This window comes from Streptopelia decaocto (assembly GCF_964273445.1).
Source record: "Streptopelia decaocto genome assembly, chromosome: 7".
Classification (NCBI taxonomy): Eukaryota; Metazoa; Chordata; class Aves; order Columbiformes; family Columbidae; genus Streptopelia; species Streptopelia decaocto.
Window position 1 is genome coordinate 34,070,834 of NC_138661.1, and position 25,176 is coordinate 34,096,009.

The 25,176-nt window shown below is 36.3% G+C and overlaps 1 protein-coding gene across 9 annotated transcripts in view; it reads left to right on the top strand.

Moving 5' to 3' along the window:
• Positions 1–671: 671 nt before the first annotated feature.
• Positions 672–25,176, top strand: part of RYR3 (ryanodine receptor 3) — a 242,759-nt gene continuing 218,254 nt past the window's right edge. For 6 of the 9 annotated variants that reach the window (XM_082058587.1, XM_082058594.1, XM_082058592.1 and 3 more), the window contains exon 1: positions 672–920. In XM_082058587.1, the coding sequence (XP_081914713.1) occupies positions 870–920 (51 nt within the window). In that variant the 5' untranslated portion in view covers positions 672–869. The remainder of the gene's footprint in view (positions 921–25,176) is intronic. The other 3 variants (XM_082058589.1, XM_082058593.1, XM_082058595.1) reach the window with 1 other exon arrangement.

The window sequence follows — 25,176 nt, forward strand, 5'->3', positions numbered from 1 at the left end:
TTTTTCCTTGTTTGCTAATATTGCAGTAATAACTAGCAGTTTTTGTTAATTACAAATTTCTTCATTATTTACCTAGAACTTAAAGTTATTTTAAGTTTTATTTTAACATAACTGTGGTTTACAGGTTTTGAGGTGAATTTGTACCATCCTCTGTACATATTCAGGTGCAGTTCTGAAAAGGTACAAATAGAAACCTTGCAGTCCTTAGGATATATGTATAAATACCATTAAAGGTAGCACAAATTACTACACATAGTAGGTTCAGATCATTAAGTCATCTTGGAAATCAGATTTGCAGCTGCTTATGCAGAAAAGCAAGAAATGGAAGTTATTGTAAGCAAGCTGAAAATATCTGCTGTCAAAATCAGCGTGTCCTGTGATCATCTAATTTATGTCCTTCTGCTGCACTAATCAGTAGGTTCAGAGTTGGTGAATTTGATAGATTTGAGTGCAAAATCGGGTACTCTGATTTGTGAAAATGGAAGTGCAAGCTCTGCTTTCATTAACGCTTCAGCATTATTGCTGTTCTGACCAGACAGTAACGGGGGTGGGGGGGAGGGTTGGAAATCTACACCTAGTGATGCATGTAATGCTTTCTGCAATACCTTAACCTTAAGGGCTTTTTGCCTCTAGGGTAGAGAGAAGAGGAAAAGAATTGCCTGCTATGAGCTGGAAAGGCAGTGCGGTTGGCTCTGGCAGTGAGGGGGTTGACTGACAGTCTGCAGTGCAGTGGAGTTAGCTGAGCTCCCTATATGGCTGTGGATTAGCTATATGCTAATACTGATAGGAGAAGAGGAGCTGTACTGAGAGCGCAGTGAGCTGCCGGTGGAGGCGATCGGAGTCTCAGCAGAGCTGACTCCTCAAGAGCCATGGCTGAAGGGGGTGAAGCAGGGGAAGATGAAATACAGTTCCTGCGAACTGTAAGTATCTGCTTTTTATAGGTCCTGTAGTACATTATTTTATGTCTCATGTCTATTCCTTTGCTGTTGTATTAAAAATAAAGTGTTATTTCTGTGCTGGGCTTTGCCAAATGGGAGAATTGATTTAGTCAGTGAAAAAAAATAAAGCAAGAATATGAGCTTTAATAGCATCAGGCAGTCTCAGTGTGCTCTTCCTTGAATCTGCTCAGTAGTCAGTTTGGTATAAGGAGACCTATTTCCGCTGTAATCCCCTGTGTTTGAAGCGTCCTCGTCAACTTTGTACTTGGGTTTCTAAATGTAGCATGCCAAATATCTGACCTCTGAAACTTCTGTCTAGGTTAGATTTCACTGACATTAACAGAAGCTTTGCAAATAGGAGTGCCTTAAAATGATGAATAAACCAAGCAAGCCCTTGATGACCTCTTCTGATAAACATGCACACAGAAGCACACTTGTGTGTAGGGAATACCAACAGATGTTGAAGTCAGGGCTCTGTAAATGTTTGGGGTCTTTTCTCTGCTTAAAAGCAGCTTATTTTAAAAGGAGATAAGGATTTCTTTGGGAAGGGGTGTTAATTAGTGAAATAGCTTTCACTTGGTGTAATTTTCTATAAAGAGCTCTCACACCATTCTTTCCTAAAGCTTTACACACATCTAGTATGACAACCAATTTGGACTTTCAAGCAAGTAGTGTTCATGCATTAATTTTTGGGAAGAGGATAATATCCTTTTCATGTGTCATCTTGTGTCTCTCATTATTTTTACCCTGCATGACTAAGAGTGTTGTTGTGTAACTAGCATGAAAAAACGGCTATTGATTTATGTATTCCCTCCTCTTCCCATAGTATCTTCACATTTATCACACATAAGGTTCCAGAAACAGTGTCCTCTAGAGTTTATACAACTTTAAAATGATAGGTCTCTTTAAATAAAAAATGGTAAGTGCCCAAAGTAGGAAATTACAAGGCTGATATCTGAGAGGCTGGCAATATTTATTTTTGGGAATTACAGGTTAGAGAGTGGTGATGACTGCTGCTTCTTATGTAAATTGTTTAGGTGTGATGGAGTGTCATTAGCACATTTAAGCCTGGGAGGATTTCACGAAGGGAGGGAAATGAATAGTCACAATGAAGTGCCCTTTCCAACATCCCTTCCCTTAACTATTTAGAGGTATCTATATTACACAGTTGAGTAGATTACTCAGTCTTCAGAATAAAGTGTTTTTATCTGAGACCAGAGCTTTGAATGGATGTCCTTCAACCTTTTATTTTCTAAGATGTTGCTTTGATTAAACAGTCTTCCTCAGTGATGAAGTAAGAAGCTTTGCCTATGCATAGATAGCCTGTGTGTGCTACATGAGATGGCAATTTCTGCTGCTGTGACCCATTCTCATGCTAGTAGAACTCTATTGCACTTCTTTCTAATGGGTAAAGTGCTAAGTAGACTTGGTGGCCAAAATAGCAAACAGCAAAACTGAGACTATGCAGAAGTGTTCCTTCTGCTTGGTGTTAGGACATCTTTTACAGGGAAAAAAAATGGACTAGATTACTGTCCAGAAGCTCCAGCTTCTCCTTGCTGTGAACAATCATATCGATTTCTGCTCTCTTGTCTCCATTATAACTTCTTTCACCTTCATGGAGAAGGGATCAATTGTTGTTTTGCAATATACTGAGAAAGGAACCATTTATTAGGTACTGAGTGCTACAGTGATGTAAGCCGTCAGTACTTATTACTTACAGCTTTTATTGCTGCCTGAACACTGTACATACAAACATGAAGTGTAGTAGCCCTTTAGAACTCTTCCATTAATATTGTTGATCAATCAGGATCATCTCCAGATCAAAATATTTTCTGGGAATTTGGATTGCCAGTGAATGAGCCCCAGGCTTCTCTAGCTGAATCTTCCTTTGAAATTGTTGATCGCCCTGTTCTTATTTTTGAGTCTGTAGAGAGAGGTGATCCAGCATGTTTTAGACTCTCAGAGAGAACTCCTTGCTGAAGTATAAAATAAGATTAGATCTCTTTTGATCCAAAAAGTATCCTACAATATTTTCTGAAAGAGCAAGAGAAGTAGCTCTTAAAAGTCTAGTAAAATTAATATTTGCTTCCTTAAAAGGAAAATTTTGCTTTGTCCCCCATTTTTTGTTGATTATGATGCTGTTTTTCTTCTGGATCTAAGTTATAATTTTGTACATAATTTTTAGTCTTTCCGCTCATATAGAAGGGCTAGGAAGCTCAGTAATGCATAAAAATGACACCTGTATTTGTTTCTAGGGTGGGCATATTTATAAACTTTGATAGAAAGCTGTTTGCTATCACTTTCTGTTCCAAGACACTCCTCATATTTGATTAATTTGGTAGCAATGGGAATGACAAAGACCTTAAGAACAGATTCCAGAGAATGCTTTCATTGTCATCATTATAGTAGTCAAATGTCTTCAGTACTTGTTTCAAGTAAGACCCAGTTCTTGTGTGAAGTTTTTATGTGCAATAATAGCGTTTAGAGGAAGGTGTTACTAATACAGTGTAATTTCGTTTCTTAATTTTTTCTGACTTGTAAGTTCAGTATGAATAAGTACACATAGTTTTTTCTTATGCTGCTACCCTGCTGCTGTGTCTTTGTTATGAAATACCTGTTGTTTTCTTTCTGCAATAATGCTTGGGATTGTTTTTCTGTTTCCTGGTTGGTGACTTTCATCTGGATTTGATTCTGGATATTCAGTGTATGTGTGTCTGTGTGCATGTCATGTATGGAAGGGAGAAGCAAAGCACTTGTTACATGTGTGTAACATGCAGTATTGCAGTCTCTGACTTTTCTGTCCTGGTATTGTTTGTTCATTAGATGACTTCCCCCTATTGTTTGTTTGTTACCCCTTCCTAAGGTATGAATACATGAGAAATTAATGAAGGTAGCGTTTATGCGCCACTAGATGAGAACATATATGTTCACTTGTGCTGTTTTGAGATAACATATTGAGTTATATAGAGGGAACCCTGTTGCCCTTGGCAATGTGGATGGGTGAGTGTAAAGCATTCTCAGCGGAGCCTTTCCCAGCTACTCTTACTACTGTAACAAGATGACAAAGTCCTCTCCTTTCTGGAAATTATTGCCAAATTTTCTCTCATTCCCAAGGCTGCTGAATTAATCAAATATGAGGTGATGCCTTGGAGCAGATAGCTTTTGTCAGAAATACGTATATAGTCACTGGCTAACACAAAGCATGATTGGAGCGGGGAGGGGAAAGGGAAAAACTGAAAGTCACACCCCTGCCTAAAGCATAGGAGCAGTTTAAACGTACTCGTAACGAAGCAGACCAAAGTTGTTTGCCATCTTTAGAGTCCAAATTATGGCAGGGGTTTTTGTATGTTTGTTTGGTGTGTGTGTTGTTGTTTGGTTTTTTTTTTTGAGATGGCTCATAATATGTTAGTAAATCAAGTTTTGCTTTCTTTTCCATAGATCTGAACACAGTGTTTATTGGTGTGTATGGTGTGTGCTTTTGTGCATGTGTCTGTATATCCATGACTCTTTCCCCAACTGGCTACAAATTCTTCATTTCTCTGAGTGACAGAGGCCTTAACAATTGATTCTTTGAATTTTGCTCATTCAGCAGCTGTGTCAATGACCTAATTTTAAATGTTCTGATAAACCTCTCCAGTCACTATCTAGAAATTTACAGGTAGGAGATGGAAATTGTTTTATGTCATAGACTGAGTATATACACTGTTGTTACAAAGACCTAGAATAGAATATTCGGATTTGTTTGTTTGTTTGTTTGTTTTCAAGATGTAGGTTTGTGTAGATTTGCACAATGCGTTTACAATTTATTTTTTCAAGTATGTTTTTGATCATTTCTGTGTTAAATCACTGCTTAGAATCAAGACAATTGGCTGGCTCATACACATTTATATCTATATTGCTTGAAAATGAACTCTTCTGTTGTTCAGATATTACAAATGAGATGGGAAGTTATCTCAGTATGAACTCTCAGGTATAATATGAGTTAGTTTTGTTTTTCTTTTTTTCCCAGTAATTTTCACTGTTGCCCAATATAAAAAGTGGTTATATCATGCCTTATTTTAGGGTTTTCACTAAAGCACTTCAGTTTACCCAGGATTAGTGTGGCATAAAACCAGTTCTTCTTTAGATGTTTTTAATACATGTTGTTTTATCAAATCTGTGTCCCTAGTGGTGTATCCCTAGTGGCATAACAAAGAAGTATGTAGTGGAAACGTTAAAATAATTAATCCTTAATAGTCTGACTTAATATCTAATAGTTATTCCACCAACTGCATGCTGATATTTTGTAGCACAGATCTCTGTGCCTCGATTCAGTAGAGTATGAATATTTGCTACATAATTCTCACCAGATAAATATATTGGACAAATGTCAGACAATAGTGGAAGACATTTATAGGAAGACTTTTTTAGCAGTGATTAATTAAAAACTGGGAAAACATGAAAATTGTTCTCAGTGAGTTGTGTAGGAGATTATTTAAAAGCAACATAGAAATGTATATATATATAGTAAAAGTCACAAAAGTTAAGGAATGCCTTAAGATGAAATCAGTGGAATTTTCCTGAAGCCTCTTTTAAGGGCACTGGTGCAGATTCTGTGAGCTTCTTGAACATCTCAGTGTGTTCTGGGGTATTGTTTTCAAATTAATTAGGACATTTTGTATTTTGCCTCTGAAATGTACTGCAACTCATGAGAAGTAGTTGTCAATTAGTCTGTAAATTCCTTTTAGGAAAAGGATAAAAAGAAAGGAATAATACTATATAAAACTCATCTTGCTTTTGAGAACCACTGTGTATTGGGAGCTTAAGTGATTTTTGAATTAAATGTGTATGGATCTGTGTATCTCTGTGCATTAAATCTCCCCCTTCTGATCCTTTTGCCATATTTTTTAACAATAGTATAACAATCCATATTTCTAAATCTTCTAAGAAGAAATATGAAAATTGTACAACAAACAAGAACTCCACCATGTGTCTTCCACTCAATTAAAAAAAAAAAGTCTTTCAAATAGCGCCTTTTTTTTTTTCCTGCTTAAACTTCAGGCTATGGCCAGTAAAGTTGGTTGCAGCCACTCTTCTTGCCTTATTATCCTTCAGTTTCCACCATGAAGATCATACTTAACGCAGAATAAAATAATGAAATTAAGTTTCTTAGAACTTGTAGCATCCTACTTTGTACATACTGTTGCTCTGTTCATTTTCATCCATTGAATTGCCACTTTTATTCCCTTCATGTATTCTTTTTCTCAGCTTTGTGAATAGGTTTGCCCAGTTTGTCAGTATATGCAAAACAGATAAGTTATGCTCATTCTTTGCCTTGGACTATTTCCTTGCTGAGGGTCTGGTTAATAATATATGATAGCTTTACAATATAACAATTTTTCCAGTGCATCATACATTGTAGTGTGCTGTGAGTGTTTATTTTTGATAAAATAAAGATAAGATCTGCAACGGATTGCAAACTCTTTTCAAGGCAGAATTTTAAGCAAATGCTCTGCCACACCATTAACACAACAGTCATGACTTCAGACTGTATAGTGTGTCTGTTTTTTAGCTCTGGACACACTGGAATAGTGGCTTGGTGTCTAGATTAGAGTTATTCATTTGTAAGAATTTCTCTTTTGAGTGAAATAATCTCATTTAAGAGGGTATTTCAGACTCCTGGTAAGGAATAATTCTTTGGGAAAATTACACTATGTTCAGATGGAAAGGGGAGCTCTTAAGTAGTTTGATATGTTTAATGTGATAGTTGTTTGAAGTTTATTTAATGGTTAGAATTCTATAGTTGCTCTTAAGGAACAGAGGTGTTAGTGGTATGGCCAGAACTGAATTACAATTTGATAGATCTTCATGTGATTTCTCTTGATATGCTTGGGTCTTTCTCATTCTCTGAGTTAGGATCTTGAGGTCTGTTCCCAGCTTGTATTACAAAAACAGAACAAGTGGAAAGTTTATGCCACCAAAAGCTTGCAATTAAAATAAGAGAAAAGATACCAGAGGAAGGCAAATGAGAAAGCAGTGAAATAATACCCATCATGTTGTTAGGTAGTAATTTTTGTGTTCTAGTTAGAGAAACAATTACAAAGTAGATTTGCTGGTGTAATAAGGAAAAATAAACAAAAAAAACCCCAACAAAACAACAACAGCAAAAAGCTTCAATAAGTATTGTAGGGGGAAAAAAGCATTTTCTAGGTGGTAGTGTGTTGAAAGACTAAATTGGGTAGAGGGGACCAGAAAGGAGAAAAGGCAGACAGAGTTTTTGCGGGTGTAACAGGTAGATGATGAAGACTTGTATCATAATGAGTCAGAGGTTAAGGCTGATTTCTCTTTGTTATATTGAAGGTGGTTGAGTTAGGGACACACTTGTGAAAGTGCTGACATTACAGGCTACTGTCGGAGATAGTACATCACTGGCTCTGTTTTGCTGATACCTTTCTGATCTTTTGTTTGATATCGCATGGATATATAGAATAAAATGTAAACCTAGGTTTTCCTACGAGAATGTGGAGCAGTAATGTTCCAAGATGTGTTGTACAACATTCCATGTTGTATTATGTAATGATAGTATGTGTACATGTGATATATGTAATTAAATGTAATTGAGTTGCACTTTTGCAAGCTGCTTCATTTTGACCCAGTCTACACCAGTTAAAAACAATGTTGCACTACATGAACTCAGCATCATGCTTTACTACTGTTTCTACAGCCTAAATTAAAAAAAACCCTGCTATTTCAAAAAGAAATCAGTGCATGTATTACAATATTATAAATACAATGTATTGTTCCAAAATAATTGCAAGATTGAATATAGTCATGGTCAATTTAGCTCCTAGGATAGATGGAGTTTCTTGTCTTTTTATTTTTCAGGTGCGTTGTGGGTTGGGTTTTTGTTTTGTTTGTGATTTTTTTGTTTTGTTTTTTGGTCAATGCAGGTCTGCTGAAATAACATCAAATATGTTACAATGAAGCAAAACTCTTCAATCTCACCTTAGAATGTTAGTGGGTTAAAAAGCTTTTTGGTAGGATTTGTGACCATGCAATAATCCTAAATTAATACTCAGAGATTACATTTCCCTATTTCCCTCGAGCCCCACTGGGGGCTGTTGTGGGGACTTGTCTTCTGCTCAAGTTCTGTGTTTTTGATGTCTGAAGGGCAATTAATATCTTTGGTAATAAACAGTGAGTTTGCTAATGATGTTCCCACGATTTTATAGAATGCAGCAAGTGAATTGCCTGATCTCTGTGCCTTTTTTCTAATCCCCTGCCATGCTAACTGGGTATGATTCATACTGAAATACAGCTGTGAATATTGCTTCTTTCTCAGTTCCCATGGCAGTACTGTGACCACACAGCCAAATGCTGCCAGGTGCATTAGGTACAGATTCCAAAAATTAAAACAGAGTTGCAGGCAGGGAGGAGAAGAAAAATAAATTTGGCATGCAGTTATTTAGAATATATTGAATTTAATCACAGGACACTAGTTTTAAAGTAATGTATTTCTTGACTTCATTCATGAAACATGTAATTTCCCAAGTGCCACATAATAGCAGTGCAGATATATAGTAACTACAGATCTCTGTAGACAGTAAAATTACAGTCTCAATCTAAGAAGACAATTCCTAACATACACACACTTTAAAAGATTCAGAAAGAAAACACAAGGCATTAATGTATGCCTCAATTAATATTTGTGTTTATTTGCTCAATGTAGAAATTTTAAATTTAACATTGTGTCTTTAATGTCATTAAAAAAGTCAGCAGACCATTTCTTAGATCTGTGAGTTAGTAGGATGTACTGGTGTTGGTGCTAGAAGATTTAAAATTGTGTACCAGACATTACTTAAAAAGAATGTGCATTGTTCTAATTGCAGAAGATGTTTTCCTCCTAAATATTTAAATTGCTTGGATGACATTTGGAAACTTATTTTCTGAAAATTACAGTAATGTTCTGAAGCACGATTGACAAATACGTGACATCCTCAGAATGTGTCTAAAGTAATTCATTATAAAAAGCTACAGGAAAATAGTTTGGTTTTGTTTGGTTTTTTTTTTTTTTTTACTTCCTAAATCTGCTTTTGGTAGTGTTTCTAACACATACATGCATGTGTTAGACATTGCACACCTGCCGTCAGTCAACTCTCAGTCTTAATAGATGTGGTTCAGCTGTAAATAGGAGCTGATGGCCAGTCTGTTGGTCAGGTAACCCTCTTTTGCGGTTCTGTCTTCTAGCACATCATGTCTATGGTGAAGAGTAGCAGCTTCAGTAAATAGTAGCAATGGCAGAGACAACAGCAACAGAAGTTGAAAGATTCAGTAGTAACATTAGGTTTGTTCCTTCTTCTGGGCTTTTATCCAAATAAGTAAGTGCTAGTTCCTCAGTAAGATGAGTCGTCAGCACATGCCTGAGCTGGTTTTAGTCCACAACAAACATCTCTGTCAATCTTGAGTGCACTTCAGCACTCAATAGTGTTCTCCAATACCTTGTACCAGAAAACCAACTTCCCTTGACCCAATTGCAACATCTTGAAATCTCTCTAATAAAATATAATAGAAAAGAACTGCAACTTAAATAGAAGTCTTTACAAATTACTTGCACAAACAATAGAATTTCAACTTGGAGACTTGAAAAAACTGTTTAGCAGCAGATGAAGAACTAATTTAAATCACTGAAGATTTAACATGCTTTCAGATTGCATCAGCAGTACCATTTACAAATGGGAGTGAAGGGACCATCAAGCTTAGAACACATACTAAAATGCCACAGATGATTCACTAAAATGCTTTAGGCCAAATGATTTCCATCTCCCAAGACTCCCTCTGAAGTTCATTGACTGCAGTGTCTCTTGTTTTCCGTGCATGAAAAATGCCCAGAAAACCTATATACCTGGTATATATTAAAGATACTTAAGGTCAGTAGCTCGTAGAATTCAGATGATGTTTGAAAATGTATAAAAATGTTGATGCAATCAACATTTTGATTAAAAAAAACCCACCCAAAAATATTAAAAACCCAAACCTGACAGTTTTATATTCCAAGTTACTAGCATAACCTTCTTCTAAAATGTGTATCAATTTCTGGTGCACTTTCCAAAGATCAAAGCCAATAGACTTTTTAGTTCTTATGTAGCCAAAGGTGGGAAAGATAGACTTTAGAATTTGGAAGACCTCCATCTGATCATGTATGTCATACCTGCATTTGCTGTTATGAAGGAACAGCATTCACAGGACAGAAGATTCTTTGCTGCATACATGTTGACTATCACAGGAAAATGTGCTAATAGGAATTAAGATTTGATTTCTTGATCATTCACTATCTGTGTGAAGTAAATAGTGATTGTGTTAATGATGTGTGCCAAACCTTTATTTAAAACTGCATTTTTTCCTTTATTTTAGGTACTATATACATACATTAGAATTAACAAGGAATGAGGTTTTAAAATGCATAGAACAGTATCAACTTTCTAATTTGCAGACCCTCAACCTTTTCTGTGAGACTTAGGAATTGTCGTAGACTGAATTTAAGACTCCTTACTTGCTTTCTTAGTAAGGTTTTGCAGGTCCCTTGGAAGTAGTCCTGCCTGAATAATGTGGAATTCAGCCTTCATTATCTTCATTTATTTTAGTTACTTGATTACCATGCCTGGAAGTAGTTGTAAGTAATCTGGTATAGGTGAAGTTACACAGCGTGGCTGATGGTGACTAGAGCTTCTGATGGCTGAATCTCCCAGGTCTTTCAACTGGGATGTTGGATGCCAAGAGTAGAGATCTTGTATAGATCCAAAATCTTTCCAGCTGTATAACTGACATTGTATCTCATATTGTCCTAGGTAATATGAATGTAGAATATTTTGATTGTAGGATTATCTTTGAATTTGTCTAATCAAACCCATAACATTTTTTCCTCAGGTTTATCTTAATAAAGATGTTGATGTATTTTTTTGTGTGTATGCGTAATAATGATGTTGATGCATTTCTTGTAGTGTTTAAAACTTTTTTTCTAATATTTTTATTTTTATGAAGATGGAAGAAAAGATGGTTGCTGTGTATTTCACATAATGAAATCAACTATAATAGCACTTACCAAAAAAAAGCTTCAATAGTAGAATCATGTTAATATAAGTTTGTGTTTTACAAGAGAAGAAAAACTCAACAACTACTATAGGACTTTTTTTCCACTCTTATGATTTTGAAGCAACAGTTTTATGCAGCACTGAAAAGATAAACACACTGTCCAAAGTTTGTTTCATAGAAGTGAGTATAGTGGTGTTCCTGGACAAGGGTGTAAGATGTGGGATGTTCTTCACCAGTGATGTGAACATTTTGCCAGTGTTACTTCAGGTTAATGTGCAAAATAGCATGAGATTAATATATCAACCTTGGCTTGTTGAAGAACTGCTTTGCTTCACGGAAATCAACCTGAGTTTCAGATTTGTTTCACTTATGCATTTTGCACCTGATTTGCTTTATGCACAAAATTAACTGTGCAGTGTGGCATGCCCATATGTTACACAATAATGAGGTTACTCAAGGAGGAAAAAGGTAATCACCTGCATTTAAACTTTCCATTTTTGAAAATGCATTGATAATGTTAAATAATTTGCTTTATTAAGGAAGAGAATTTTATTAGAAGAGAAAACGTTGTTCTTAGGCTTTTGCTTTGAAATACTACAATTTGATGACTCATTGTGAATGCTCTAGCAAGCCCAACTGCAGATAAGTTACAGAAGCTATCATTAATGACCTTTTACTGCTAACCAGAGTACAGTTCCTATTTCTTGTCATTCTGCTGCACAAGCAGTAAGCTGTAAAGTCGTATCCACTGGTGCCTTGTTATTGAAAAAATATCAACTTGGAGAGAAGCTGAATCAGGAAGTACAGGTTCTTTTTGATTAAGTTGAAATTCAGGAAGCTTGATGGTATGAAAGACTCTAGGTTCACGCTGAGCATGTAACTTTCATTTCATGACAGAAGTTTGTTTTTGTTAGAAAGACTTACCCACTTTTATTTGTCAGGGATCTTCCTAAGTCAGCTTCTCTCAGGGTTGACCTCAGGCTTAAATAACATCATTGACTAAATAAGGGCCTGTATATAAGGCCTAACCTGCCAATTAGAGTGGTAATATGACCTTTCCTATCCTTGTCAATATGAAGACCATTTAGAATCGTAAATTACAACATTCCGAAGGGCGAAATGCATTCATCACAACATAGAAAATGAGAGCCAAAATCTTTATGGGGGTGGGAAGAGATGGCCAAAAGATGGTAGTGGTGATATTCTGTTATAAGTAATCTGTGACACTGGCAGAGTGTTTCTGGTGCTGTTTAGAAAACTAAGCACATAATTGCATAGCTTCATCCTGTGTTCATGCAACCTAACCATGTCCTAATCCATTTACTACCGTTATCTTTCATATCTGTGTTTCTTTTCTTTGTTTATCTATGGAAGATTATCCTGACCGCAGGCTACTTCCAGTCAACACCAGGTACCAAGATCCAACTTCTTTATTTTTGTGCATCCCTTAAATCTCCAGTTTCCATTTCTGTAGGGAAGCATCCTATCAGCTAGCTGTGTAATTTAGCAATCTCAGAACACCAGATTCAGATACCAATTTCTGCATAATCTGTTTTCTTATAATTTCTTGAGCCAGATGTTTTCACAGTAAACTGGAGCTTGCAGTTGTTACAATAGAAGTCAGAGCTGAAGTAGCTTGGAAGTGCAGTGGCAGAGGATGGAGGCAAAGACACAGTTGTTATTTGCTGAAAAGTATTGTATAAATGTGACACAAGGAGTAAGCATTTAGCAGTGCTGAGTGAGTCCTGGTTCAATCATGTCACTGTACAGGTTCTGTTTTCATTGGTTGACATTGTGTCTCAAGGGTAACTCTTTCTCCTTTTGTTCAAGCAGAAATTTATGTGGTCATGGTTCTCGGCACACCTGACCATTGCTTGGTTTCTTTAAATGGCTGTGGGTTCTGTACTTTTGATATTGATCAGGTGCAAGGTTAGTGGTTTGTTTGTAGGATAACTGGGCATCCATCATGTAAGCATTTTGTGGGGGGGATACACCAGGTGAAGAGTTATAATGTTTGTAGAAGTGTTGCCCTAGACGATGTTGGGCAATCTGCTGCTGTCCTAAAATAGTGGTCTGGAGCAATGGCAACACCTGCTTCTGCCCAAGTATTTCTTCTCCTGTTACAATATTATATATGTATAGCAATTGCTCTTCACTCTGGTTACTCTCTGTCTAGTACATGCATAGTTTGGGTGGCTCTTGTGACTACTAGCTGTGCTTGGGTCACTTGCAAGTTAGCATAAGGCTGGTATGTAGAACTTGATAAAATGTTACAGTGATGTGTAAGGGTCAGCCCTTGGTAGGTACATGTGATGAAAGTGTACTGTTACAAAACAGTAATTAGTTGGAAGGGAAATGTCCTAAATGTGGACACTTGCAGATTCAGAGAGAGAGATCTAATGCATATGTTCAACAACCAAAATTAATTAGAAATTTTATTTCTATGTTTATAGAAACATTTGCTTGTGAAAAAATGATTCAACATTAAACAAGTAGAATGACAATTCCTTACGCAGTAGTAATTTCAGTCCAGTGATCTGATGATGGCCAACCTTGAGAGAATTATCTTAAACCATCACAAGTGAACCATGATTAAAACCTGGGTTTTAGCCTAATTAATATGCTCTGAAGGACTCTAATAGAGTTTGCAGCTGTCCTCCTTCAAGCTGTGGTGTTAATGTAAGGAAGCAAAATAATGTCTAGTACCTGTGATTAAATTAAAATATAAATACTATTTTGGCAAGCAGCTTTTTTAAAAAAAAAAAAATATTTGAGTGGTTTTGATTTAAAATTTTCAATGCCATTGCAAACAGGCAAGGGGTAGGGTCTGCTGGTTGCTTTAAAACCACAAGAAAACAGTACATTCCCTGACACAAAGAGCTTACCTTGATCTGTGGATGGACAGGTTGCAGATGAGCAATGAGAAGGAAAATGAGTCTTTGGTCAGCATGAAAAGGAGTAAATTCCAACACAATTGAAATGTGTTTACACTGCAAAATGAAGGCGTTAAATAAAATAAAGAAAAAACAAACAACAACAACAAAAAACAGAAAGGAGGGGAAAAGTGGGTTATGACTGCAGGAAAGTTCCATCTGTTGGGACCCTCCAACCAAAACAAAAAAATCAACCCCAAACTCAAATATTTCATAGATGGACATTTGTGATTAGTACTACATTTTTTTTTTTTCAGAAAAGGGAATTTGCTTAATCGAAGGGATGTCAACTAAAGGAGGGGTGGGTTGTAAAATACTTAAATATTTAACATGATAAGAAGAAAAAGGGAAAAGACTAAGGCGCAATTATCCCACAGAGATGGATTATTTTGGTGTGACAAGAAAGTAATACCATAGTGATTAAAAAAAGAAAAAATATATATGGGGGTAGACTTGACTAGGGAGACAAAGAATCTCTGTATTCAGTCACTGTGAGTATGCATTAACAGTGAATAGTCACAAGAACAGATTTAAAATGGAGAGTCTGACACCTGTTCGTGCATGCTTCCCCTTTACCTCAGGCTGTAAAAAGGGGAGTGAGAACAACTGTCCTCCTGTCTCTTGTTGCTTGAGTTCATAAAAAATTCAAGACATTTTAAGAAATGGCAGGTTTTTTTACTCATTTTGACATGCATGGCTTGCCAAATTTAGGAGCCTTAAAAGCAGCTTGCTTGTTCTTTATGGAAATAAGTCAGTATTTTTTTGTGGAAAACAAAAACTTAAAGTGGAATCTACATTCAAATATGAGCAAGGCCTCATCTGCTTGAAGACAGAAGAAATGCAACAAACAGGTAAAGGTGCTTTGCTGAGAACACTGAAATTCTTCCATTACTCCTCAAAGTTCCAAAAAGAACCAATAGGTTCTTTTTCAGACTTGTAAAGTCACCGAGACTTTCCAGTCTCTCAGTTTGTTTGCTGTGTTTGCCTTATTTTTACCACACAGCATTTATCTAAAGTATCTTTGCTGAGAATAGTCTTTCACTTGCTTTCATGTCATGTGGAAACGTTTATTTATTTATGTATCACAGGAACACGGAACTGGAAAGAACTTTTTGAGTCATTGAATCCATTTTGAACTGAAGTTCAGTTTGAAAGATAGTTATATCTTTTCCCTGGTATCAATCCATTCATCTAGTAATCGTCAGTTTTTCAGCTTTTGATGTATTTATGTATTTCTAGATTATTTTTTTTCATGTGTGCCAACAGTGTCATCTATCAATATATTTATAAAGAAGAATTCTGTTCCCTCTCCAGTTTAACTTTTCTGGAATAAGTAACCTGAGTTTGTTCAGTATACTTTGATATGACTGATTCATTGGTTTCTTCACAACTTTGTCTTACCTTGTTTATACTTCTGTTGGACAGTGACAAATCACTTTTCTACTTCCTTGGCCAAGTCTTCCTCACCTTTCATAGCAAGGCCATATTGACATATTTTAAATAATATAATTTCAGACTCCCCAGGGTGACCTTATCTGCCTACCAGGAACAGTCCCTGGCCTCTTTGGTGCTCCAAGTCATGCTGAGATATCTTGTGCCTAGGTTCTGGTTGGTACAGGGTAGTGTATTTCCCAGGTTCATGATGAGTTAAATGTGTAGTTTTGTATCAGTGCGGTCAGTCCACGTAATGTTTTAGAGAAAGTAGTAAGATGTCAGATAGTCAAGTAGTCACTAGTCTACATACTGGCATCAGTTAAAGAGGAGCTTCATATTACTTTTGATATGCTTAGGGGTATTCTTTTTGGTGGTTATTTTTCTGTCCAGTATCACATTTTAGTTTTGAAGGACATTTAATTTTAATCTAGAAAGAAGTAATTGCAAGAATATCCTTCCTCCTTATAGTACTGTAGGGAAGATTCTTAGAATCATAGAATCATTTAGGTTGGAAAATACCTTTAAGATAATTTAGTCCAACCATTAACCTAAGACTGCCAAGTCCACCTATAAACCATGTCCCTAAGCATCGCCTCTCTATGTCTTTTAAATACCAGCAGGGATGGTGACTCAAATGCTTCCCTGGGCAGCCTATTCCAGTGCTTCAGAACCCTTTTGGTGAAGAAATTTTTTTCTACCATTTAATCTGAACCTCTTCTGGCACAACTTGAGACCATTTCCTCTTGTCCTATCACTTGCTACCTGGGAGAAGAGACCAACACCCTCCTTGCTACAGCTTCCTTTTAGGTAGTTGTAGACAGCAAGAAGGTCTCTCCTCAGCCTCAGGGGGATGATCACTTCACTAGTCCTGCCAGCCACTCTATTCCTGATACAAGCCAGGATGCTGTTGGCCTTTTTGGCCACCTGGGCACACTGCTGGCTCATGTTCAGACAGCTGTCAATCAACATCCCCAGGTCCTTTTCTGCCAGGCAGCTTTCCAGCCACTCTTCCCCGAGCCTGTAGCACTGCCTGGGGTTGTTGTGCCCCAAGCGCAAGATGTGGCACTTGGCCTTGTTAAACCTCATACAGTTGGCCTTGGCCCAACAATCTGGATGGTCCAGGTCCCTCTGTAGGGCCTTCCTACCCTCCAGCAGGTCATCACTCCTACCCAACTTGGTGTCACCTCCAAACTTTCTGAGAGCACACTCAAGTCACTTGTCAAGATCATTGATAAAGAGATTAAACAGAACTGGCCCTAATACAGAGCAATAGGAAGCAAGTTACTCCAGGAGAATGTGGTCGGAAATGGTGTTAAAGGCTCTATTAGAGTCTAGGTAAACAACATGCACAGCTTTTCCCTCATCTACTAAGCATGTCATCTTGTCAGAAAGTGAAGAATTCTATGAATGAAATCTGTGATGTTTCTTAAGATGTTTGATAGGAATCCATTTTGGGACAACCACTTCCATAATTCTGCGGAGAAATGCCTGAAATCACATTCTTGAGATGTCTAGCCATTTTTCACCATTAGTTATGAACTAATATATTTATTTAAAAATGTAGATAGAACTTCTGCAGACCTTCAGATTCTGAAATACTTTGAGGTGAGGTGCGCTCTGCTGTCTGTGGCTGTCTTTAGTGCACCCTGTTCAGAGGTTTTTCTCATGAGAACTTGTTACAACAGGTAGAAACTTTAAAACAGTTGAAATTTCTCCTTGGTTTGAGAAAGTGTGTGTTTCATCTTTGTTATTTTTCTAATTCTCTATAGATAGAAACAGTCCTGATTCCTGACCCTGGAGGTGTAAGGGTTGTTTTGATTTTTTTTACTTAAGAGAAAACTGACAGCTCTGGCTTTGGCGAATTATTCTCTGGAACTGATGAGCTGCTTCATAGCTCTAATACATATTTCAGTATGGAATACCTATAATTCTAAAATCTCATGTTTTTAGTATAGCATTTTACTCTTTACTTTGTCATTGTCATGTTAACAGATATGAGATGAGTAACATGAGAGGCAAAGGTGAATTAACTTGGATCGAGCAGTCTGTTAACTGATTACATGTTACCTCTCTGACCTGGTTCTTCTAACAGTGTTTACTCACTCAGCTTTATATTGTAGAAGGTACAGGACTTTTCTAGAAGTGCACACTCTGAAATAGAATCAGATGGCAAAAAAGTCTTTATTGCCAAGGCAGAAGGAATAGCACTGTAGGTTGTCTATAGGCCCAAACTCTCCAAGTCAGATTTGCAGTCTTAGCTGGATTTTTATCACTGAGAGAACTGTCCTCAAGTAACAGGAAGGACACTCCTGACCATTGGGTGTTTATGCAGAACATGCTGTTGAAAGAAAATGTAAGCATGTCTCTGCCTTACAGGAATATCAGCCTTTTAATATGCTTATCCCTGCTATGTGAGATAGTGAAATACTTTTGCTCACACATAGTGGAGATCAAGGGTAGCCCTAAGGTTAAATTGCTTGTGCTTGTGATGCACATGGTGAAATTTTGTATCCAACTATAACAGGCTATCAGGGGCCATTAGGGCAGAACTAGAATTAACTGCTCTACTGTCCTTTTCCATGAGTGCATGATAGTTTACTCTGTGGAATATAGAATAGTTTATGCTAAAAATTTCCTAAAAAACTTGACTCTGTCATGTCACCATGGCTTTAGAGCTGGCAAATCCTCTTCTCTTGTAGTGTGCATTTATTATGTCTAAGGTAAAAACCAAACAGATTTCATGACAGTATTTTGCTGAGCTATGGAGAGGTAATTTTTCTACCTGTAATTCTTTCAGGCATGGGATGCCATTTATATTATCAAATTCAACACTAGAAATACAGTTTTTAAGAGAGAAGGACTAAGATCGAAGTCAGCATTCTTTTGTTTGTTTGTTTGGAGTTTGTTTGTTTGTTTTTTCATTCACAGTTAAACCATGCCCCTCAGCCTACTTCAAACCATTGCTGGTAATAAGTAATTATATTAATAGGGCAAAATATTGCATTGTGCAAGAAACTTATCTGCAGTTCTTAGGCAAAGATTTCTAAATTAGAAAGACTGTGGCTGAAATATTCTGTAAAAGCCTGTAAAAAAAAAAAAAAAAAAAATCCCTCCCCTGAGCTTCCACTTGCAGGTAGAATTTAAGTGACCTAATAAAGCCTGAAAGTGGTGCAGTGTCATTTATTTGGCTGCCTGTGTGCTTCCAACAAATGTTTCAAAATGCTGTAATTTTTTTTTCTGTGGGAGTCTTAGCTCCATGGTAACCATATCCAGTTTAACTCTTAAGGAATCTTGCCACTGCAGAGAAACCCTCTTATCTAAAGGTTAAATCTACTCTGGTGTCCTTTGAACAGTCTGCTTTTCCTTTCCACCTCTTCCCCTAAGCAAGATTTTGTCAAGTGTGAATGCAATTGATCCTTTGGTTTAAGATGTCATCACCTCAGAATATTTTTTCATATTTTCTTCCTGACCAAGCAGAGTAAAATGGGGTGAGGACAAAGCAATGCTAAGATGATGAATCAGATCGTAGTCTCACAACTTGCAGGAGCAGTACCATTGCCACCTCTGAAGTTCAGGACGTGGGAAAAAATATTAGTATGGAAATATTCTTGCATGAAATGATGCTGAAATAGTTGTGACCTTTAGAAAAAGTAGTGCTGCAACAGAGATAATATGTAGGTTACCTAGGAGTGTCTTTCATTTTGTTTCATAGCATAACATATATTTTGAAGGTGAAAGGTGACAAATTCCTTTCTAAAGGATCATATTAAATAAAAATCTTATGTTCAGAAAGAATTAAACACACTAGGGGACATAGGTTTTATAATAAAATGTATAATGGTTTTGCAAGGAGTTCTGCAACCAAGTACATGAGAAATAAAATAACCTCTGTACATTTGAAGATTTAGGAGGAAGTTTCCAGAAGGATCTTTTAAAATAACATTTTCTGTTTTGTGTGGTAATTTCTGGAAGTGTACAAGCGAGGGGAAGGCTGTTTATTAATATTTTCTACTTGAAACAAAAGTGTTAAATATAAATCACAGTGACATGTCAGTAGCTAGACCACTGATCCAACTGGTTCTGAAATAATTTGATCTAAAGCCTAATGATAAATATTTTTGTGGATTTCAGTTATTTTCAGTCAGCTGTCTGTGCATAACCAAGGAAACTTCAGTCTCATCTTGTGGTCTGATGCCTGGTGTATACTGCGCATAGATTCCCCCCCACCCCCGCACACACATTTACCTGCTCTCTCTTAAGCAAACACCATGTCGGCAATCTACAAGGGCATTAAAGTCAACTGATATTAGTGCTTCTGCATACACTTCCATTTTACTATCATTGTACTATTGTTTATTCATTATAATGAAGCCATAGTGCAATACTGACGACTCGTCTGAGACCTTCACATGATTCAGTGTTGAAATGAATCTGTATTCTGATATGACTCTCAATAGATGGACTTTTTTTTACTCCTTTTTTTTTTTTTTTGTCATTATTCAAAATTACTGTTTTTTCTACTTAGTAGACCACATAGGTACAAAAAATCAGCATAGCTTGAAAACTATACACATTTTATTATAGGTGAAATTGTTTTGTTATTTGCTTCTGTCACCAGAGGCTTTAATGATGCCACATGTGCTACTCTGCATACAGCATTTTTAAAGAATGCTCCACTTCTGCAGACCTGAATCTTACTAAAACCAGAAATTACTTATTTGAATTACTAGTTATCTTTGTCCAATGTTGCTTATAAAATACAGTGAGAGGGCATGGATCCCTTTCCTAGCTGAAACTTTGAGCTAGGAAAACATAAGCTTAAATGCCCTGTAGAATGGCAGCACCAATCATTTCGTTAGTAAAGTCAAAGCTATCTCAAGTCCTACAAGACAAACTGCATGAACTGATGAGCAGGAGTCTCCTCTCACTTCTGTTTGTCAGGATTAACACATGTGAGGGAAGTTGTCATTACAGCCACAGGAACACACACACACACACACACACATATATATATATATATTTAATACTAAACATGTAAATTCAATGTATTTTATACTCCCTGTGGCCATCACTGACCAAAAATGTGCAGATTAATTTCACAAAATCAAGCCATATCTTTTTTCCTTTAAATTATTTTTAAAAAGTCTTTAAGATATTGCGTTTCCAAGACGTGCTGTGTTTTATTAACTAAAATATTTTTGTGCTGAATACTCAGAGTGTACTCTAAAACAGGAAAAAGCAAAATTTTAAAGGCTGACAGTAATTGGAATGGGTCTGTTGTCAGGTGATCCAAGAGAGTATTTTCCTTATTTTTAATATGCTTATTGTGTGTTTATTTAGTGTATTTTCAAACCAAAATACAAATGACAAAGTTTCATAGCTATGACCTTTATATTTTCTGGTGCACTAAATTGTTTTTTAAACCATCCTTTCAGACCTTTTCAAAAGCTTGTTCTCTGGCTTAAAATTTCAGTGTGACATGAAAAACCAGATTGTATATATTTCCCTGCCTCCTTTAGTCACTCTTACTGTTACTTCTGCTGATGATACACCCTAGTTCGCATTTTATTTTTTTCATTTCCTTTATATTATTGGTGTAAACTAGTGCTAAGCAGACCTCAGTGATTAAAAAATGAACATAATCAGAAATTACTTCTGCACTGCTATCATTAGTCTTTATTCAGTCTTTTATGAGAGTGTGATGAGTTCTTCCTGTCTTAATGTGTGTGACAAACTACTACAGTTCAGTGACATAAATTATCTTTTGTAAATATTTTCAGACATACAGGGAGAAAACCCAGACTAACAGTTTTGTTACCTCCTTTTTTGGGTGTACTAAATAACTGACTTCTTTGTATCCCCAAATTTGGTATCTATTACATAAGCATAGTAGAATAAATGATAAATGAGCATCCAGTTTATTGCAGTATTTTCTTAAGTATAGTGAATGAAGAATTTCATTTAAAATTTAGATTATTAGAACCTCAAAGAAGAGAAGGGAAGAAAAGGAGAATCTTAAGTTTTCTGAGTAATAATTTTTGAATTTGCTTTAAAAAACCCTAGATGTGCCTTGAAGAGATTCTCTTTAAGACAGCTTTGCTTATGTTTTTTAATTTTACAATAATTGAAGCACTAATATTCTGTCTCCTTACATCTGTATTTTCATAGAAAGGAGTAGAATTCAATGGTTTATTCTTCTTTCTCAGATGACCTATAATCCACAATAGATTTGCAAGTCATATAACTTCCAGATTCAACCTCGATTCACATACTTCCTAATCCAGAACAGAAAATTCAATTATCAGTTTTGTACTTTATTTATTTATTTTTAAAAGTTGTCTATGAAAGCCAAGAAGAGGCTGAGGTCTAGGAAATATGTTACTTGGAAGGTAAGAAGCAGAACAGAGTAGAATAATAGCATGCTTGACCAGTTCCAATATAAAAAAGATCTTTAGTAATAAAAAGCACTGAATAACATAGAACAGTTATTCAAGTAAAAGCATTGGAATTAAAACATGACATTAGTGCTTAAACTATGGAGACACACGTAATTATCTAATTTCTGTATAAAAAGCAGAGAAGCGCCAATCAAATCACTGAATTTGTGCTCTTAGATAAATAAAGGAATTTAAGTAAGGTATATTGGGAAGTTTCTCTGCAAGGAAGAAGACAAACAGGAGCTTGTAGGAACAAGAGAGTCGGGAGTCTCTTCCAATGCAAACCCGAACAAGCCTCTATCATTGCCAAGTGCGTTGGTCATTGGAAACACCCAGTTCAGTTCTGAGATGCCGAGGTTGAGGTGTTCAATGAGAACTCTGAGGGGAAGCACTTCATTTGGGAAATGGGCTTTATATTAAGCTGTCAGCATATCTTATCAAGTGCAGTGTGAAATCCATCTTGGGACAAAGTGGTTTATACATCTTTTTTTTTTAATGAAGAAAGGTTAACATGGAGGGTATCCCATAAAGGCTACTCAAGTCATAAATGGTTGATTGCTCTGAATGTGTTAAGGTTTGTGGAATGTAAGTTTTTCCCAGATGTGGGGTTTAGAATAGGCTTATGTGAACAAATTAACTGTGAATGTTTATCTTGATAATCATATAATGCTCACTAGAGATACATATAGAATACTTAAACTGTATATTGTACTTTTACTAATGGGGCAATGTCCCTGAAGCACGCTTTGTTACTCCAGGTGTTGAAATAAAAAAATAGTACCAGCTCTTAAGCAATTTCAGGCTTAGCAAACCTAAATGCCAGTTTTCATGATGGTCCTAAACTATCTCCAGTTAATGCAATATATTTTAAAATAAAACCTATTTTAGAAATTTGAGTCAGTTATTTATATAGATGACATATAATCACCATGAAATTATGGTGCTAGCTGTAGCAGATGACTCTGTCATTACTTAAATATCTTTATCTTTTATCAGTGATGAGAGCTATTCCTCTAATTTCAAATTAGTTTTGTTTGGAGATGTTTAATAATTCTTAAATTGTTATATTCAGAAAGTATCCTTTCACAACTCTTCCAGCATGCAGTAGAACCATCAATGAGGTTTTTTACACTTGATGTTAAACAAGTGACAAGCTAGTCATGTGAAACGAGATCTGATGTCCCAGCTACCATGACATGGAATTGGAAAACTCAGCAAGTCTCTCTAGGGGAGTTTTCTCAAGCTTCCATTACAAGATTAGTCCAGATCTTTTCAACATTCACAGCTGCATTGTGTTTATGCTGATTTCACATGTTAATCCATACCCAACCTTAATGGAACTTACAGAAGTATTTACATACTCCTGTTGTCTGGGTGACCGTGTAACCTTTTTCAGATTTTTTGTGAATAAGAAGGAGTTTATGTAATTAACTTACTAAAGTGTACTGCATTTTGAATTGCAGTTGGCTGGAAAGCTTTAGAAGCAATTTTATGTTAACAATGCTTATTTTCTGCAGTAAAAAAATCCTTTTATTAGTGCTTTACTACATAATTTAGAGCTTCATGCACAGAGCTGCTGCTTTCTGAACCTTGTTCTGATTTCTCCTGGTGCCTTGCAAAAACTACTGCTAATAAATTAGTTTGATATGAAAATAATGTGACAGTGTTTTCTTGCAGTGTAATCAGAAGTGCTTAGAGGTTTTGCATATATATTCTGTATAAGATTTCCACTAAGGGTAAGGCTCAGTTTTGCACCAAATGGTAGTCAAGCCTGTGATTGGTTTCACTGTAAGACAGCAATACCTGTCCTTCACTGTATGATGAAGGTACATGATGTCAAGTCATCACATACCATAGTATTTGATGATCGTATGGTATTATGTATGATGCAAAGTTGTCATATACCATAGTGTTTTGTGAGTCATCACAGCTATGGAGAAAACATGAAGAACTAGGAGATTCTAATATCGTAACCTCTTAAAACTGTTCTATTGGTGGCTACATATAAAATCTGTATTTTTGAGACCAGGATTTGTTAAAAATTTCAAAGATTTTTATTTCAGTGTAGGCTATTTGTACAATTCTGTATAATGTGAAGTGTATTATAATGCTACATATAGTAGAGTTCCTCAGTAATTATTTAAATTAAATTTTAAATGAACCTACTGATAAACAGTAGAAAGCACTAATCCTATGTATAAGCTCTACTCTTCACTGTTTTATGTGACTGGAGAAAAAAGTAAATAATATATTTTGGTTTTTATTTCAGTTTTTCAATAAGCTGATCTAATGCTTTTGAGGCAAAATTTTGATACTGCCTCTACAATGGTTTTCTGTCAGCTATCAGTACTCTTCAGTTAGCATGTGATATTCTGTAATACAAGAGAAGCATTTATACTGTGTGGGGACCAGAAGACATTAGGAAGGGATAGTCTTTTTCTTACCTCTGAAATCAATGTGTGGTGTCTCACAAATATGCTTTGTCAGGCTTAAGTTTTCACATGTTAAAAAAGTAAGTACACTATCTGGTTTATTGTATAGGTGCTGTGAGTGCTTATGTTTTCTGATGTACATCTTAAACTGGAAATGAATCTCAATTTTATCTCAATTATTTGTGTGCTGGAAATGCATAGAATGAAAAAGCTTGGTGATACAAACCTTTCAAATTTAGTTGAACCCATTGCATTTCCTATACATTTAGTGAAATAACTACTTAAGAATACTTTTGTTTGATCACATTGTGTTTTGCTGCCTGTCATGCTCTGTTATCTACTTCTCTGCTTCTTTTTTATTTCTGATTAGTTGAGATGGAATTGCATCTTTTTCTTCAATTTTCTTTAGATAGAATAAATCAGAATCATAGGCTGTGGTGAGGCAGGACCTAATATCATGGTGAAGGAGAGGTAATAGTTGGGTAGGAAGTGCCAGTGCAAGAAGCGACTCAATGACGAAGGAGATAGATATGTAGCTTCTGAGATACGAAAAAGAAGGGTGCTGCTCTCTTGCAAATTGATCATTTCACCCATTTGTGCTTCCCATGCAGAGGTAAGAGGGGTAGAAATAAAGGTCCTGCTAAGCAGTAAGGGACTATACAATTAGGTCTGGGGGACAGACTTTTTAGCAGGGCCTGTTACGACAGGACAAGGGATAATGGTTTTAAACTAAAGGAGGGGACATTCAGGCTAGACATGAGGAAGAAATTTTTTACAAGGGTGCTAAAATACTGGCGGAGCTTGCCCAGAGGGGTGGTAGCTGCCACCATTCAAGGCCAGGCTGGACAGGGCTCTGAGCAACCTGATCTGGTTGATGTCCCTGCTCATTGCAGGGGGTTGGACTAGATGAGCTTTGCAGGTCCCTTCCAACTGA